The following is an 18,696-nucleotide window of genomic DNA, read 5'->3' as shown; positions in this document are numbered from 1 at the left end:
TTGGAACCAAATTCAGAAAAAAACTACATGGTGCAGAGAAGGAAAAACTTGACGGACTGTAACTAAGAATCGTGAACTTGAATGTCCCCCCCTCCCCCTCCATTCTTCGTCTTCACAGGTGCCGCCAGCAACAACAATACTAGCAACAGACAAACAAAACAAGTGCCAGCGTGATAGAGCTTGTGCCTGTATTAAAATTTTATTTTGATCTCAGAATAAATATGTAGAAATGACTTCAAAATGACAATGAACTCTTTTGGACCTTCCAAAAACTACGAATACACTACAACCTGTTTATATATATGGTAGGGTAACCATGACTACCCGCTTGGCATGAAGCGGCTTGCGCTCATTTTCCCACGCTTTGTACCTGGGACAAGTACTTGCTTTAATCTTATTGGTTTATCGCGTTAAACGTGTTTGTTCTGATTGGCCAGATGTGAACACGTTGGCTTTGCTTTTACAAACGTCATGAAAACTATTAAAGGAAGTCTCACGGGAATGCGTTTGAAACCAGTTGCTATTGTAGCGGGGGTAGAAATAATCTTGGCTAAATAATTCCATGGCCAGTAAGGTACATTAAATATTTCTCTCAACTAAGAATATGAAAATATTAAGTCCGTTCTCAAGAATACAGCCGTTAATGGTAAAGGAAACAAGTCGCGCATTTCAAATTGCCGCTAGAGCCTTATCCAGAACTGGTACTAGTCATAGATTAGACGAGCCCAGTAAGAACAATTCTCTGAGTTAAAAAAATAGGACGACCAGAGGTTGCTTGGTCGTCTTATGTACCAGCGTGCGCATCGCCCACCAGTACATGTGACGTCAAGGAAACTCTGCCTGCAAGGTGTTTAAAATATAAAGCTTTGCATCTCTAAGTTTCCATTAAACGTAAAATTGTGTAATAGAAGTTCAACATTTCCCACCCTCTTTTGTGGAATAACACCATTTAAAATTACTAAGAGGGGTCCATTAGGCCTACATAAACCAATTTCCACAGTTGATGGGAGCAAGTTCAGCTTCATGTAACCTACGTTAACGCGACTTTTTTTCTATGTTTACAACGCCCTAATACCACAATAAATATGTAAATATAACATACATAGACTGCGCAGTCTTTTTCTTCTCCTAACCGAGGCGTAAGCGGTGAGCGTACCGAGAAAAGGGATCTTCGGATTGAGGTTTTTCATCGTTTCCCGCAAACCACAAACTTCTAAAAGTCACGTGTCTAAGGTTTGACAATTGAGGTTCAGGTTTCAACGTCATGGGCGCTGTCTAGATGTAAGTGAATTACGGCAGGTTTTTTCGCTAGTTTTTAAACTATAAAGCCACGTTTAAACGTCAAATCTTCTTTCCTCTAAGAGTTCTCTAGATGAATAAGAGATTTGTTTGATTCAGTTGCGAGATTACAAGAATTACCCGACGTCATCTTGTTTTCCTTCGAGTTTCTCATGATGTTAAGGTAAAAAGTAAACCTCAATCTTAAGCCCGGATTATGTACATACGGCTTTAATATTCCAAACTGTAAACGGCTGGCCGACGTTTGCGGTGTAAGAGAAAACCCTCAATCTTAAGGTCCCTGCTATCAATGCACGAACGGCAAGCGAGGAGTGCGTGTTGTCAACCTTGTTCCCAGGCCCTTCTCCGCGTTCAAAATGTCAGCGCCGCAATTATTAACGCGGAGAAATCCCAAAGGAAGCGGCTGACTACACTGTTAACGTCAACAAAATATAAACCCGTCTTCAGATTCGCGAGCAGGCTTCAATTTTCGTCAGTAATTTTTTCAATCTCAAAAGGACAAAAACGCGTTATGTATAATGCTACTGCGCATTTTTACAAGTCAATGTTAATTTAATTGTTTAAAACGTCTTTCTACTTAATAAATTACTTTACAGCTACTTTACTACACCTTTCTTTCCCAAGTCTCTCACGCCACCGTTATTTGTCACGCAACACTCGTGGGAATGCGTGTTGCGTGACGACGCAAAAATAACGGCTGCCATCTTTTAATCGTATTTTCCCATACGTACTTCCTACGCAGGATATAAATAGGACACGTCTAAGCTCGCTATGGTTTCCGTAGCGCACAGCAAATGGCCGCTCAAACGGCAAAGACCTCGCTGAGCCGCAAATTCCTTACATTGCTATCACGGGATTTCCTCTCTAGATTTCAAGTTACTATCCGCTTTTTCCTCTTCGTGTTCTACTTTCTTTACGTCTACAATTTCTTGATTTTCTTCATTGGTCTGTAAGCCGTGTTCTTCATCATTTGACACTAGTATTTCTGGTGTTTCCTCCAGTATCTCCATTGTCTTCGGCTTTTCTTCTTCTTCTCCTGTCTTATCCTCCTTTTCTTTTTCCATCTCTAGTTCCTGTTTTTCTTCTTGTGGTCCTACCTGAATCGGTGAATAAATTGACGTTATTTCACAACGTAAATAAGTCAGAGTTTACATAACTTGAGCTGGTCTTCAGTGCCTCTATACGGCCGTTTACTAGGCCACTTTTCATGGGATTGCAGTGGACATATTTGCAGCGATTTTACACGAGATTTCAAATCACCCACGCAAACTAACGGTGATTTTCTCTCCAGTTTCATTGCGATGAGAGTAGTGCGCAGAGATGTCAGCAGAAAAGTAGCTTTGTCAATCTCGTCCCCTGGGCCCGCGCACGTTTCAGGAACGCAGCCACAGGAAACGAAAGAAATAAAAGAAACAAAGAAAATAAAAGAAATAAAGATAAAGATAAAGACTTTTTTATGGCACCCAATGAGGGATCTTTGACGTACTTTAAGAACACAACGCGAGCGCCTGCCCTAATCGCAAAAAGTCGCCATCAAATCGTACATAAAATGCTTAAAACATCGCCGTGAAATCGAGGGCACATCACACAGGGACTTGACAGAAATCGCCCTTGGTCACTGCAAAAACTGCTCTAAAATCGCCTTTGTTAACGGTCCTTAACATATCTTCAGCTGGAGACAGGGCCAGCACGAAGATTACCGTAGGAGACAGCAAAGACTTCCTTCTAATCGTGTTACTCTTTTTATCTGATATCTCTCTCTCTCGGCGATCCAGTTACAAGTTTGACTAGAGGATCAAGGGACAAATCCTGACCTCTTGTTCTACAAACTGAGGCACCTTAACATCTTAACGATCTTACCTTTTCTTGGTTCTCCTCTCTTGAGTGTTTTCTCACTTGTTCCTTTTTTAGTTCTTCCTCCATTGTTTTGCCCATGTGCGTGTAGTAGTTTAAAGCTTTCCGAACTGGTGCAACAAGATGCTCCTAAAGCAAAACATAGGTCTCAATTTTGGCAACAAAATTCTCCTTCTAACTTACATATTCTGTAAAATGTTTCTGGATAATTCGTTGTTTAATACGATAACATGGCGCATCTGGCTCTGAGGTTATTTCAAGACGCGAAACTGAAGATACACCCGTACACTAACCTCCAGAACTGGAAACAGTTGCTCAAGAGCCTCAAAGAGCGGGATTAGCACGAAGCGAATGAAGCCAATCTGAGCGGATGGTTTGGTGACCTGTGGCAAAGAATACAAAATAATCTTTGTCAATAGTTGGGTTATTGTGGGGAATTGCTTTCAGTTACTTCGTGTATCATGTAGCTTATATAATAATACGTTCCGGAATTTTAACATGGCAGAAATTACAGGTATAACAGAGACGCTAAATCAAATTATTGCAGGCGTTACTGTGGATGCATTGGAAAAACAAACAAATAAACAAACAAAAACAAAAAAAAAAACAAAAAAAAAAAAAAAAAAAACAGAAACGGACGTGGTTTTATTGTCATCTGATCATAATGACACTGATACATCATGTGCGATTTTGATCTTTCCGTTGCTTTCAAAATTTCTTAGTAAATCATAGGGCAAGCAACCGCACGTGAATTTTTTTGGCATGCGCTACTTTGCATTGACAGTTACGCACTTCTCATTCAGCTAAAAAAAGAACGAGCAACCACACCTTTTCAAGGTTCCATTTTGAGGATGTTTTTCGACGCCGGCGAAATGCCGGAATGCAAAACGCACAAGCGTATGCCAGCAACATATTGACTATTATGTCAACTAACATAAACAAAGTGTAATGAAATTCCACGCGTCTAACTGGGAAAACAGATGACTCAGTATTACCTTATCTCTATCCATGAATGGGGCAACTGGCAAGCCCTCCAGCTTTTCTACATCACTCTGATAAAAAGTGAAGAACAAATTTGAATCAAATAGGCTCGACAGATTGTAGGCTTCTTTATTTACACAAAGAAAAGAATAGCGACTTGCTAAGCACAGACAAAAGGACAGTCAAAAGGCAAAAACAAACAAACAAGCAAAAAAAACAAACAAACAAAAAACAAAAAAAAACTAAACAAAACCTCAGCAAAATTAAACCTCACTAAAGACAATCGTGATTTTACAAGAGCGCGTTTTCCCACTGATGACACCCTTGACCCAAGTTACATGTTTTCCCGCGCTTGGTACCCGTTGTAGGTTTTCCCACGCTCGGCACCAATTGCCTTTTTTTCCGCGCTCGGCACCGGCTACATGTTTTCCCGCGCTTGGCACCAGTTACACGTTTTTCCGCCCTTAGCACTGGCTGCATGTTTTCCCGCGCTTGGCACCGGTTACACGTTTTTCCGCCCTTAGCACTGGCTGCATGTTTTCCCGCGCTTGGCACCGGTTACGCGTTTTCTCGCGCTTGGCACCAATTGAACAGTCATTGACGCTGACCTGAATAAAAAATTCTTGCAGGAGGCAGTCTAGCCAGGGTTCAGCAACTTCCATCGGTCGTGCTTCATTTGAAACATCCGACACTTTGATCATGATCTGCATTAACTGCGAAACGAAAAGAAATAACATATAAACTTTGCGGTCGAAAAACAGTTTCCTTGACTTAAGACACAAATTTTGAGCCAATACATAATGTATACAGTGCAATATCAAGTTCGTATACTCTCACAAAAGTACGGTAGCTTTCTTCAGCGAAACATAAACTCTTACCATAGACTTGTGAGCCTCATTCTCAAAGCTAAATCCATCAGCCAAAATGACTTTAAACTTGTCAAGGATTTCGTTGTGTCTTGCCATGTCGGTAGATAAAATACATCTGAAAATCAAAAAAGATAAAAACGTCCGAAGAGTTTTCTTTCATGGCCATGCATGGCAGCTTCCTGTTTTAATGAACTTCTGCTATCTTAAACAGAAACCCGTTTTTCTTGGATACTGTTTACAGCAACTTAGGGACCGTTCATTTTTTATGAGCATGGGGGGGCTGGTGGGATTTAGGGGGGGGCCACGAGAAAAAAAATGGCACTAAAGGGGGGGGCTACCAAAAAAAAAATGAGTGGAAGAGGGGGGGGTCACCAGAAATAATTGGCTAGTAGGGGAAATTGAAAGTGGCTCAACACAGAAACAGATGAAGAAATTGAATATTATTTCAATTTTATTTAATGCGATTTTCCTAACCACTTTTAATTTGTTTTACATACTGAGGTCGAAATCTGCATTTTATATTAACAACAACTGAGGAAATGAAGCATATCTGTTGGAAAAGCAATAATGAATATAAACTGAGGTAGACACCTATGTTTGTACAAGTTCAAATTAATATAAAAACGTATCAGTCTCACTATTGAATCATCCTTGGGGGAGTAGTTTTCTACAAAGTGGTTGTACTCTGAACTATATCAATAGATTGTTTAATGTTCTTTTTAATAGTACTCACTTTTATAAAGACTGTTGATTAGTAAATTATTTGAACCCAGGAGTATCAGTAGACTCAGTAGTATGCCTAGTGTGAACATCCAGATTAGTTTTAATAATAGAACTGTTGTTGGTGACTTCAGTTGACGGTAAATCTGAGCCGTAAGCCATCTTCAGAAAAGCTTGTAACTGTCATTTTTAATAGCGGTACTTTAATATCCAGGCGCGTAGGAGGGGGGGTTCGAGGGGTTCGAACGAACCCCCTTTACAGATCAGTAATGGCGGAAGAAAAAGCACTTAATGAGGAGGTTGAACAATTACATGAGGTGTACCATGCGAGAGAGTAGAATGTCTGCCCTGGCTCTAATGCATATCAAATATGATATGCCTGTCAATTTTGACGAGATAGTCAATTTGTTCGAAGGCCTACACCCGAGAATGATGCAGTTCACCAGCTTGGTGTATGACTATCAGTAGATCGAATAGCTATCAGAACTCGACAGGGCGCGGAATGTACATTGAACTTTCTTGTTTAAGTTGAAACAATTATGCCGTAGGAATGATGTATATAGCTCAAAAACCTGCTGTAAAACAAATTTGTGATTTGCCTAAAATGGGTCTCAAAATGCAAGAAATGAGGTTTCTGGGAACCTAGATTTTCAAAAATTTCCGGGGGAGCATGCCCCCGGACCCCCCTAGTAAGCAAGATTTGGGGCTCAACGAACACCCCTATCTAACCCTTACCTACGCGACTGATATCTGTGCGTCCGCTGTTTTTTTCTGTTTAATATGACTCGTAATCGTTGATTGGTATGCTTCGATCCGTATTTTGTTAGTCAGATCTGTACGTGTATTAATTGTTTCTACTCGAAGGGGAGTAATTTCACGTTAACCATTTGCTTAATTAATTTTTATAGTTTCTTTGAGAATCTAAATGGAAATTTAGGGTTTGTCGTTGCCGTAAACGTGTTGCTATCTATAAAACGTTTTTTTAAACAAGAGAAATCTTTACCTAAGTAGAGAACGGTTACTTGTTAATAGTACTGTAAAGAAATCACAGTAACAATTACGTTTATCTTTGATATAAACAGTACATAAGCGTTTTGTTAAAGTTAGGAGTATGATTTGTTTCTGGTTGGGCGGGAGGGGGGGGGGGGGTCATCAGAAAAAAATAGTTCTGCTGGGGGGGGGCCATGTGGAAAAAAATTGCATGCTAGGGGGGGGTCATACAGTTTCGTAGTGGCAATTAACCAAATCCCACCAGCCCCCCCCTGCTCATAAAAAATGAACGGTCCCTTAGTAACGGCCCTCCGACTTTAACTGTCAAAGTACTTTTACACTGTTCTTCAATACTGAAAATAAACTGTATTTCATTCATTTGAACAATTCTCTATGTGTAACAAGAAAACTGTCGAGTTTACTCTATCGCAAGGAAAATTTTTCAAGCGACTTGATTTCACATTTAATTACATCCATTTCGAAATCACTAGTGATCCTTGGAATCTGATTGGTCCAAAATGGTGCAATTTATTACCAAATTGCACCATTTTTTGCTCTAGATCGCATCCTTTCTTTAGCCCATCAAAATGGAATTGAATTAACACAAATAGAATATTAATATTGACAATGATACTCTGTGATTTCAAAATGGATGTAATTTAGTGGTAATTGAACTTCGTGTCGTGCAATTTTGGTCTGAAATCATACTTGTGATTTCAAATCAAACTAGCGCGTACGCGTATGATTTCAGACCAAATTGCACTCCACTCAGTTCAATTACCAATATAAATTTTCTTCCGATAAAGGAACGATCTCAAATTTTTCTAGCCTCGTACGCAAACGTTTTTAGCACGTCAAGTCACATTGAGATTAAAAGAAATCGCGAAAAATTCGACAATGTGAGGTTGTGAAAATCCCCGGTAATAAGTTACCTAATCGTTTAAGCTCCAATATCAACGGACGTATTCTCCTGACTGTTTTCCACATATTCCTTATGGTACAAGTTGGGAGAATTTGATCAAATATCAAGACCTTTCTGATTCATCTTTAGTGATCATTTCCTTTATTCTCATTATAAGTATGTTTGATAAGCAGTGGTATAGTAAGGAGAAATTACATGCTGGGTACTATTGAGGATTACGAAAGGCTCGGACAAATATTGATATGTTGTTAAGTTTGGGAACCACAACGCCGCAAAACAATAGGTTTAATGAGCAAAAACAATCGCTATGCACGTGCGTTTTACATTTTGGTACATTTCTTTGCCGTCCTCTGCAAACCAACAACGTGAAATGACCACATTTAAGGTTTTTTGGAGAACGTGAACGCACGACGGTGAATTTTTCATTTTCTTTCTTAAGTTGTACGCCACTCCTACCAATTTGGTTCCCGGATAGTTCGCCATTTTTTGTAAAAGTTGAGCGAGTTGAAACAATCGCGAAATAGCACAATTGAAACAAAGATATATTTTCGGGTGACGTTTTCGTTGCCATTTCCGTCGTCGTTGCTTAAGCTCCCTATTAATATTTCTTCACTTTCTCTGCAGGCTTACTTTAATTGGATTTAAAAAATACAGTTGCGAAGCACTTACTTAATCATTGCTTCACGGAACGTCCTGAAAACATCTCGGCCGACATTGTTGAGAATGTCACAGTGAGGCTGTGAAAAAGGAAAAAGAAAGGTTTTTCACTGAGTTACAAATAGAGTTCAAATGATAAATAAAATACGCCATAACTTCAGAGTTCATATGAGAGTGAGAGGAAATCTTGGCAGACGAAAACGTCTGAATGGTGAGATGGGGGGGGGGGGGGGAGGGTCCTTGGATTTTTATGGGGAGAGGTGTGGGTATACTGTAATGTTACCTGGGAAATAATGTCAAACGCCACAGCGCAGTGGTGGTTTTCTAATGGTGAGATGTCGTTGTATCTTATGGCGAGTTCTGTTCTGGCATTTACCTAGAGCAAAAAACAAACAAAATAAACATTGACGTTTGTCTTAACCTGCCAAACAAGTTGACAGATAATTCGCAATTATTAACCTTCACTGCCGTAAGAGCCAGGAAAAGGCTTTGACATAACGAAAATGGTGTCAAATTAAAATACATGTAAATTTTTGGGGAAAAAACCCAAACAAACAAATAAACATTGATGTTTGTCTTAACCTGCCAAACAAGTTGAAAAATAATTCGCAATTATTAACCTTCACCGCTGTGAGAACCAAGAAAATGGTTTGAGATATATTCTTTGATATATAATTATATTTTTCGCGCCAAAAAGATTCATCATATCCTTAATCAAGAACTAATGAACTATACCATTTAATATTTTTACATTCGAGACCTGTTCAACAGCGTCCATGTCATGTACATACTATATTTGAGTCTTTTCCTGAACAATAGTGTTGAAGTTTCAACTACAGTTCTCATGATGAATTTCTTAACGTTTAAAAATGTTCCAACGTTTTTACTAACAACGCCGCTCTCTCCTCTGCAATCTCAGTTCGGGATATCGATGGTAAAGAATACCCTAGAGAGGGATATAAAATATGGCTCGGCCTCACAGGATTTTTGTAGTAACAGAGGTTCCAGGTATCTGGGGGTAAAATAACAAACTTTCACCAATGCAAATGTCGGCACCTAGCCAGCCCTTAAGTTGGATTTCCATTGAGTGTAAATTTTACGTGCATACAGAAGTAAATTTAAGTGGCTTTTACGTATGTGAATAAAACTAGAGACGATGGGTTTACCTCCTGCATTAGCGTACTAAAAAAATTGAAAAGTGCTGAACTTTTTAAGTGTACAAAGGCCGTTGAAAGCTACATTGATTTCACTGAATAGTTGGAGATCTTCATTCATTTACCAACAGATTCGCCCATGGCAGGTAGGCGGACAAGAGGGCATCCCGTCCCTTACAAGGTCTGCCTACCCAGACAGCACCCCAATCGAAAAAGTTTAGTTTACAAAGCCAACAACTTAGAGGAAGAAATTAACAGGAACACGCCTGTAGAAGATTACTGCGGTGGCATGAAAATTTGACGAAGACAATTTTGTAAGAACGGACATCGTCTGCATTAAAATTTTTGTAAAGACGATAAAAATAGATTTGTTTAAGCTGGCTGAACTGAACTCACTTGATAAGCATTGTTGTAACCAGGGTGATCCAAATCGTGACATAATGCTGATGTTAACATCACAAAAACGTCACAGTCTTGAACCTTACTGGGGATCTGAGTCAGCCATATCAGTCCATACATCTGAAGCAAGAAGGAAAATCATTCATTTGTTGACCACAAACATGAGTTGAGAGCATTTTCACGTTTCCTGGAACTTATGGTAACTCTGGTGTATTTATTTTATTTTATTCACCACGACATACATTCGTAAAAAATGACAGTGAATAACAGAATAGGATGTTACATAAGTTAACAGTGAATAATAATAGTAATTTAAGAAGAAGTAAGAAGTGGCGAGGAGACCTCAAGAAACCCCCGGGCTTATACTGAGAGGTCTCCTCGGAGATATGTTAGGACTGTAAGACTAGTAAAGAAATTGTATTTAAATTTTTTAACATACGGTGGTAAGACTATAAAGACATAACAGAGTAGGACGTTTCATATAATTAACTGAGGAAATCAAGAAGCTTTCTTTTGAAGGTGGATAGACTAGCAAAGCATTCCATATTTTTGGCCCTCTAAAGAGTATACGGTAAATTGCTTGATATTAGTTCGGCAGGTGTGAGGTCGAAAATGAGCTGAGGTTCTAGTATATATGGATATTGTCGAACTTTCAGAACTTTTGGGAAAACCCAACAGGAAAACTGCGAGTACTGGGCAGGATTCACGCTCCAGACTGTGTTTTAAAATGTCACGTTAACGCGAATTGCACTACAGAGGGCTTCTCATATGCTTATATAAAAAGTTTTTCTTACCATTTGCGTAACGCAGAAGGCGTGTCTAAAATTGTGAAAAGGTGTTGCATTGTAATTCCTGAATACTTCAAACAAGAAGTTTTGAAGAATTGGAATCTGTAAAAGAAGTCAGCAAGAATTAGAGAACTGAACAAATTGTTTGTCATTAAGACAGTTCCAAAGCCTGCAAAGCTACATTATTTTATTTACTAGAAGATACTGTCACAGGGTTCACACAGATTAGCTGGAAAAGACAAAATTCCATGACTTTTAATCCAATTTTCAATTTTGGGAAAAATCTGAAATTTTATGACTTTTCCATTCATGACCCAAACAAATTTTTCTAATTTCCGTGACTTTTCCAAGCCTGGAATGCAAATTTCAAATTTTCATGACTTTCCATGACTGTCTGAAACCCATGTCAGCTATACCATTGAGAGGGGGGGGGGGGGGGGGGCGTGGGGAGACTCGTACCGCTTACAACGTCTCACATTATTGGTCGAGAAGACAAAAGAATGAACAACAAAACAATGCACCTAGACACACAAAAAACTATTGGGCTGAAGGTTATCTGGGTCAGGCAGGCCTGCTGACTGGGAGAACAATTCTGAATTAAAATAAAATAAAATAAAATAAAAAGAAATGTTAACAAAGCTAATCACCTCAATGTTAAATTTTTCTACCAAGTTTAGATCAATATACATCTGCTGCAGCAAGTAAAGCATCTCATGGTCTTCCCATTGCCTACAATGCAAAACTCAATGTTGTTATAAATTTTGTATGGATACTCTGTGAACTAACTGCACACTTTGTAGAGATCAATAAGCATTAAAACTAGAGAGGAAACAAGTAGCCCTCTGCCTTGTGAAGAAGCAAAGAAGCTTATGCCTAAAGTTACGAGCTTAGTGGTCCACTGTTGCCTCAGTTTAAGTGCTATTCGTCATCATCATTTTTTGGCCCACAACCGAAATAGAATTCACTACACCATGCTAGGAATCTTTGTTGCTCATTTGATTTGGTAGCTAGGTCCTTACTTCCTCTGAATTGGATGTTAGCCCATTACCCTGACAGTTTGCCTGTACACATTTGAAGGGCTGAAAGTACAACCGACCTTAATGACTTTTCAAAATGCTTTTTGTTGTTTTAGCTCAGATTAACCAGAAATTTTGTATGTGGCCTTGAATTCCTTCAGGAAACATTGCTCCAATGTTTTATTTGCTGTTTTGCACTTATAATTAAATGCATGTCAATAATTTTATCATATACAGTGCTGTATACTTTTGCTTGTTACAAGAAATTCCCCATACCAGTTATCAAATGAAGGTTTTCTTAAAATATTTCTTGTTTGATCTGTAAGCTCTGCATTCCTGAAGAAAGAAAAACATATTCTGGTATAAAAATATTGGAACTAAAAAATAAATATGTGAACACACACAAAATAATATATCTCATGACCATTTTGAAATTCAGATTCTCATTATAATTATTTTACTGATACTGATATTTTACTGAGCTTACGATAACTTCTTGAACTTCTCAAGCACAGAGTTGAGCTCTCCAGAAGTCCTTCTCCGCAAACTGTGTTTTTCAGATGAGGGTCTCTTTGATGTACCACTGACAGAAAAAGCAAGAGGTTATTTAATATACATGTAGATCCTTAGATTGTGAATACTAAAACGTACATAAACATGCTTGTCTCTGGAAATTTCTTTGGCAAAACAACAGTTCAAAATCTTGTACACTGGAAACCTAATTCCCGTCATTTTAGAGAGGTACATTGTAAACATGCATGTTATTAAAAATTGCAAAAAAACACCAGCTAGCATTTTTGTAAAACAACAACAGGTTGTAAATTCAGGGAATTAGATTCTATTCCCTAAAACGTTCTGCAACTTAAATTTTCAGTAAAAGCTACTGCACAGATCAAACGGAATACAAGTTTAAACTCATCAGCAATAGATGAGTGTGGAGAAGGTGCCTGCAAGGTCTGTGGGGAAGCCGCAAGCAAGTGCGAAAGGTAACCATGACAACCCTGTGAGCAGCATCCACCCTGGCACCGTCACACTGAATACTCAGTGGACTATTGAATACTTGCCACTACGTACCTGGAGGGAGGGGAAGGACGGGAGCAAAGCTTTTTTCTGCAACTGTATATGCAACACAACACAAGCAAAATGGTTGACATCAACAGGGGAGCTGCACATTTTCTGAGGCCCTGCAAAACCCTTGGACCACCCTGCCTAAATTAAAGGAGTAGATTGCTGGCCAGCATTGTCTCGAGTTTAACCTTGCCTAAATTACATTTAGCCTTATTTAAAATGCCACAGAAGGATCTGGGACACATGAAACAACATTTTATGTACTTTGCTTGAATGTTCTCATTGGATGACCCTTGTGATTGAATTTAAAATTCTCTTGCAATAGTGTTCCTTATTAGTTTGGGCCAAATTAACTTCATGAATATTCTCACAATTCAAGGTTAAATTTTTTAAAGAACCTAGCATGGGAGAGTGAGGAGAGAAAGCCACACAGAGGTGATATTCATGTGTGTACAGAGAAAAAAAGTGAATGGCGAACTTTGATTTTTTTTGGGTGGTGTGCAGATCTCTATTAGCTTTCCCTAATGTGCAATTCCACAAAAAAACCACACCTACCCCACGGAAGGTCATTGCAAATTCTTAGCAGAAGGGGGATCTTAAAAGTCAAAATTTTAACACCATAGTATGAAGCTAAACTGGAATTTCCTAGAGGGGAGGGGGGAGGATGCAAAAAAAAAAACCTTCCATGGGGGGGGGGGGGGGGGTATGGATATTTTCTGGAACTGCACATGTACAATCCACCATACAGGAAAAGATAGCAGCTGTGTACCTTGTAAACCTAACACAGCCAACAACACATACAAAAGTTGTACTTTTTTGCCAAATTTGTCCCCTGTACTCACAACATTGTGTATGCTAGGTTTGAAGTTCTTAGAACTTTTCTGCATGGTTTTACGGGATTTTTAGTCATTTAAAATGCAATAATACCATTTTACATACCTCGACATCTCTTTGAAAAGACCCAACCAACTAAGGTGTTCAACACTCTGTATGAAAAATGGATAAACAACTTCTTAATAATTATGCATGAATTTATTTAGTTGGGGATAACCATGCATTTTTCAGAGATAATTAAGCAACAATAATTCCAGAAAGCATTTACATGTATTTAAAATACAAATTAACAATGTAAGGCATCGTTTTCCAAATTGAACTCTTAATAATTACTAACAATTTTATCTCTGAAAAATGCATGTTTACCCCTACTTTTCTTTTTGGATTTCAAAGCACTTGCTAACACCATCTTTTCCAGCATAGTCATAAACTGCACAAAAAATAACATCTTTGAATTAGTAGGCATCTTCCTTTAGAAATTAGAGGTTCATGGATAATCCCAAAATACGCGAACGTATGCCTTAAAGGATTAAGGTAGGATGCTCAGAAACAAGCTCCCCAGAAAATTTAAAACATCCATGACTGGAAACCGGTAACCAAATTCTGATGGATTTAGATTTAGCAAATACAGAATTCCCCCCAAGTTATCTTTAAATCAAGCCCAAGATTAAGGTTTTTCATCCTTTTCATTTAGCTAACTATTAAAGAATGGCATAGAGATTCTCCAAATCAGATGTTGACAAACCTCAAGTTTTTCTTTAAAGGAATCAACTTTCATTTTCATGTCTTGCACCACAGAAGAAGTTTCTCCATTTTCTATGATTAAACTTCTCTCCAAGGCCTGCAGCCTGTTGACCAATAAGACAGGTTTATTATTTTTTAAATAAAATTTATTTGTGCTGGAGACATGGTTCCAGGAAAAATCCATGCTGGCTGTACAATAATTGAATAATAACAGTTTTTCTAACACATTTTCCGAAGGCTCAATGCATTTACAAGCTAAAACTACACTACTTAAAAAAAAGTCTAAAAAGATCATACAAAAGTTAATGTTAATTATTATAATGGAAGGTTGTCTATATGTTTTTTTCATAAGAAACATATTCTGTATTGTGTTATCTACTTATTTTTTTTACTTGAGGGCTCAGATCGGGTGAATTAGCTTATTACAGTTGTCTAAAAATTAAACTGTAGCTCAAGTGAAAAGTGAATAATTACTTCTTTGGTCGTCTCTTCAAGCCGTGACAAATAGAATCAACTAAGGATCAGGCCTCACTTTGGTTTTAGTGAATTACTGTTAGTGAATTTCTTATAAGGTGAAATAATTATTGGAATATTAGGAACAGTAGCACATAAATATGTACCTGGCTTCTATTGCATCCAATGTGCATCCTGACTCGGAATCTGAGGGGTAAATTGAGTTTGCACACCATTAGCTAATTATCCCCAAATTTTCCTGACAATGCCAAGTTTAAATGGACAGATGCTCAAATAAAGAAAACAGAGAGACTTCTTCATTGAGTTGTTCGACAATATCCACACCCCTCCTGTGGTGGGCCTTTTTTACTTTGGATAATTGGATCCCTACCCCCACTCCTCTGAAAATTCCAATTTTCTACAGTCCATACTGCCCCAATTCCCTTCAGAATTTCCAATGACCTTCTGTCGGGGGTGGGGGTGGGGGTATGGATATTTTCTGTAATCACACATTAGGGTGGGGGATAAATTGGTCTTCATTTTGTATTTCCCATCATTTTACTTTCTGTGTCCAGTTCCTGCCCTTTTTGGTACACCTCCTGCCTCAAGTGTGAAATACAGTAAATTGAGCCATATTTTAAAATTGTTCCCTTTCTCCCTGGCTTCCAACTATATTATCACCATTGTACTGTGGTTCCCATCCTCCCAACCTAATTTTTCTTAGTGAAATGCATTCATGAGAGTTTCATCATTATATTACCCACTAGACTTCTGAAGATGTTTCAACAATTTCCAAACATGATTTAACTGAAGCTGTCCCTATGATTTCTGAACAATGTCAAAGCTATCGAAAGATGACAACAAAGATTCCAAAAGAGCCCAAGAGTTTCTAATAAAAAGAAAACTTTAACTGTAGTTCTCACAACTTGTAGCATCATTTATGGGATTATTTTCGGTCAAGGTTGAATCAAATTTACATTTTATTGTGTTAAGGAGCCATGCATGTACACTAGCCCTGATTTGTGAGTCAGAATCAATCAATGGCATGTTTGTGTGATATTGATGTTTTTCTTCCACAGGTAAAACTGGCATGTTATTATGTATAAGAATTGGTAGGAAGTAAGCCCAGCATCACACAGTTGTTACGAAGACAAGAAAGGTCTATGGACAACAGCCAGGAAAGGAAACTAAACAAACACATGACATTGCCTTCTAAGTTTGGTTTATCATGTTCTCTGACCATCACTGTAAAACAAAATTTTCCTTTACTAAACCTGAACAGGCTCCTACTAATACTGTCACAGGCTTGAGCACTGAGGTCATACAAATATTAGCACAGATGCTATGAATCATATTTTTAAAAGAATCCTACAAATGGCTTTGACTTTTTGTTATCCTCCGTGTATCATGTAATCCACATCAATCGTCAAAATGGTGCAAATTGGAAATTTAGATCTACATAACAAATGCTCTTGTTTGCTTTAGTGAGGCTCTTGTGTCAGATAATTCAGCTCTCTAAAATTGCCGCTTCAAACAAGGTGTCCTCTTTAATTATAATATTATCATAACAAGGCCCAATTTAATTAAACAAACTTCTTCTGTCAAGCTTTCTTTCCCATTCCTATACATGAACTCAACAATTATTGTCATTCTTTCAAAAATTGAAATAATGTGAATCAAAGAGTTTCTTAAAATAGGTAATATTCTATAAAAGCATGTCCGAAATTGGTGGTTTGTTCCTAAAGACGGTAAACAAGATGTCACATTCAGATAGCTTTTAATAACAAAGAAGAGATTAACACTCTCACAAAAGCTTTAAGGATTTACAAACTTTCATATATGTTCCATTATTGCATGAGCATAATGCACACAAAAGCTAGTAATGAAAGTAAGAAACCAGGTGTAGGCAGATAGATGAACAATTAGAACCCTTATCTAGGAAACATATTTTTTTCTTATCATCTCTGAAAGGTGGATGCATACTGTACTTGTAAACTTTTGGTGAAAAATCTCTGTGATGAAAGATAATGTTCATTGGTGCCACTAGCACACAGCTAAGGCTTTGGAATCTCGACCCTCCTAAAAAAATGGCTTTTAGATTTAATTGGCAGTGCCCCAATATTCTTAATTTGTTTCTATAGCAACACAATCTCATATACCTTGGCTAATCTAAATCCATTACATTTGCATTCTTGGTAGCTTTCAGAATTTTTTACAGAACATGCAAAATGCAAAGGTTTGGTAAACTAACTGTAAAGATTTTTTTACTTTTACGCGCATATTGTTTAAAGCTTCAATAATTTTACATGGTCTGGGAACCCAAGAAAAAATCTCACCAATGTAATGATTAGAAATCATTCAGATTTAACTTGACAGATGTCAACATCTGCATGTTCCAATTATTTTTGATCCAATTTCCCAAGCGCAGGGTTAGAGAAAATTACAGGGTCACAGTAATGAGTTTAGAATTGTTTTTAGGCCATTTTTTTACTTCACTGTCGAGTCCACATGCAGATGAATGACAACAAGGCAAGCCGTCAAATCAGCTTAAGTTAATTTCGATATTTAGACCCGATCCACTCAACAATCCCCTGGAGTTAATTGGTCAATCGATTCTCCAATGCTTTTCTGCATTTAGTCAAAGATTTTATTTTAGATAACGAGACCTCACAAGTGGGATTACTTCTACCAACAACAAACAATCTCGTAGCTGACGACCAAATTGGTTCGCTCTGGCCGTGTTCGAAAACGAGATAAAATCTTTTGACGCCGAACAGTCGTTTTTCGCGGAAACGTAACTCAATATTCTGAAAGCAATGTAATGAATGCAATCTGTGGTTTTCAGCTAGGTATATTCCAGACACATGTAAACGATTAAATGTCAGGACCACTGGGTTGCTTGTATTGAAGTATGCGCTCATTGCAATATTGTTATCCGCAAGAAAAACAAACCAAGGCGAAAAACGAGTTGTTCTACAATAGCGGGGATTCGAGTACATCGACTACAAATATCGATTTTCTTATTTACGTCACAACATAAATTTTACAACCATAACAATTAAAACAGTTTGAGATAAAAGAGAGAGAACTTACCGCAAAATCCACAACTTGCACAATTAGCAGCGACAACTTGCAGCTGATATCTCGAATCTGGCGAGTTTTCGTGTAGGGTCGGCGAGATGTTTATAATATTTCCTTTCGTGTTGTAGAGTTTTAGAATATCGTATGGCCCGGCTTCGGCCGCACAACGGAACAGCTCTGAAATTCGAATAAATGAAACAATTATGAGACCAATAGTGTCTTAAATACCACAAGGAAATTAAGAATTCAAACTAGTAAGCAATGTTGGTGGAGTATAAGGTTAGCGATGGGTGTCAGAACATTGTTTTGAATCAAAGGGACATGCAGTTGGAAACCTTTTGTCAATAAAACTACCGCTAGAAATAACACGACTCGAATACAGAACAAAGCTATGAATACAAAGCTCTCGATCGCAATTCAACAGTCAAACTGTTCGTGTATGTAAACACACAAACTAGCTTACGCTTCCTTACCTTTGACTTCGTCCGCGGGAAAATCCGACGAAAATTCGGCCTGTTCGGGCTTTCCTCCTACCGTGAAATAAACCACCTTTGTGGTCATTTTCTCTCTGGGCAGGTCATCAAGAAGATCACATCTTCTAAAGACTCTAATACTAATCAAATTCTTTCTGAAGCAGATAAATGTAAGTGTAACCTTCCTGATTCGCAGTATCCTTTATGCCTTCATTAGCATTTAAAAATTTATACAGCTTGTGCATTCTACATTTACAATGCGGGTGAATGCGGGTAACTTCCTCTGAACACATCCGGGAGACTGGTACCACTTTTTCCGGTCAGCGGAAAACGAGTCACATCCGGGAACTTCAGTATATATTTTAAAAAACAAAACTGAAAAGCGATTCACGTG

The 18,696-nt window shown here is 38.1% G+C and overlaps 1 protein-coding gene across 1 annotated transcript; it reads right to left on the bottom strand.

Moving 5' to 3' along the window:
• Positions 1-174: 174 nt before the first annotated feature.
• On the bottom strand, positions 175-18,562 carry LOC146484474 (high affinity cGMP-specific 3',5'-cyclic phosphodiesterase 9A-like). Its single transcript, XM_085104541.1, has 18 exons — positions 18,303-18,562; positions 17,842-18,006; positions 14,916-14,955; positions 14,297-14,399; positions 13,657-13,703; positions 12,137-12,232; positions 11,926-11,985; positions 11,281-11,362; positions 10,640-10,735; positions 9,843-9,965; positions 8,576-8,668; positions 8,305-8,372; positions 5,013-5,118; positions 4,743-4,847; positions 4,149-4,205; positions 3,447-3,536; positions 3,160-3,282; positions 175-2,396 (listed from the first exon to the last, which is right to left on the bottom strand). The coding sequence occupies exons 1-18, from the start codon at positions 18,388-18,390 to the stop codon at positions 2,148-2,150; spliced, it is 1,791 nt and encodes a 596-aa protein (XP_084960667.1). The 5' UTR covers positions 18,391-18,562; the 3' UTR covers positions 175-2,147.
• Positions 18,563-18,696: the final 134 nt, after the last annotated feature.

The sequence above is a fragment of the Pavona decussata genome, unplaced genomic scaffold (assembly GCF_977016875.1).
Source record: "Pavona decussata unplaced genomic scaffold, jaPavDecu1.1 SCAFFOLD_32, whole genome shotgun sequence".
NCBI classification, from domain to species: Eukaryota; Metazoa; Cnidaria; class Anthozoa; order Scleractinia; family Agariciidae; genus Pavona; species Pavona decussata.
The sequence above is the reverse complement of the archived record's forward strand: the minus strand, read 5'-3'. Positions and strand labels throughout refer to the sequence as shown.

Coding starts and splice junctions, on each gene's coding strand:
- LOC146484474 (XM_085104541.1), bottom strand. CDS start 18,390: ATGACCACAAAGGTGGTTTATTTCACGGTAGGAGGAAAGCCCGAACAG. Junction 4,848..5,012: donor ATGAGGCTCACAAGTCTATG/GTAAGAGTTTAT, acceptor TTCGTTTCGCAG/TTAATGCAGATCATGATCAA. Junction 4,206..4,742: donor TGCAAGAATTTTTTATTCAG/GTCAGCGTCAAT, acceptor ACTTTTTATCAG/AGTGATGTAGAAAAGCTGGA.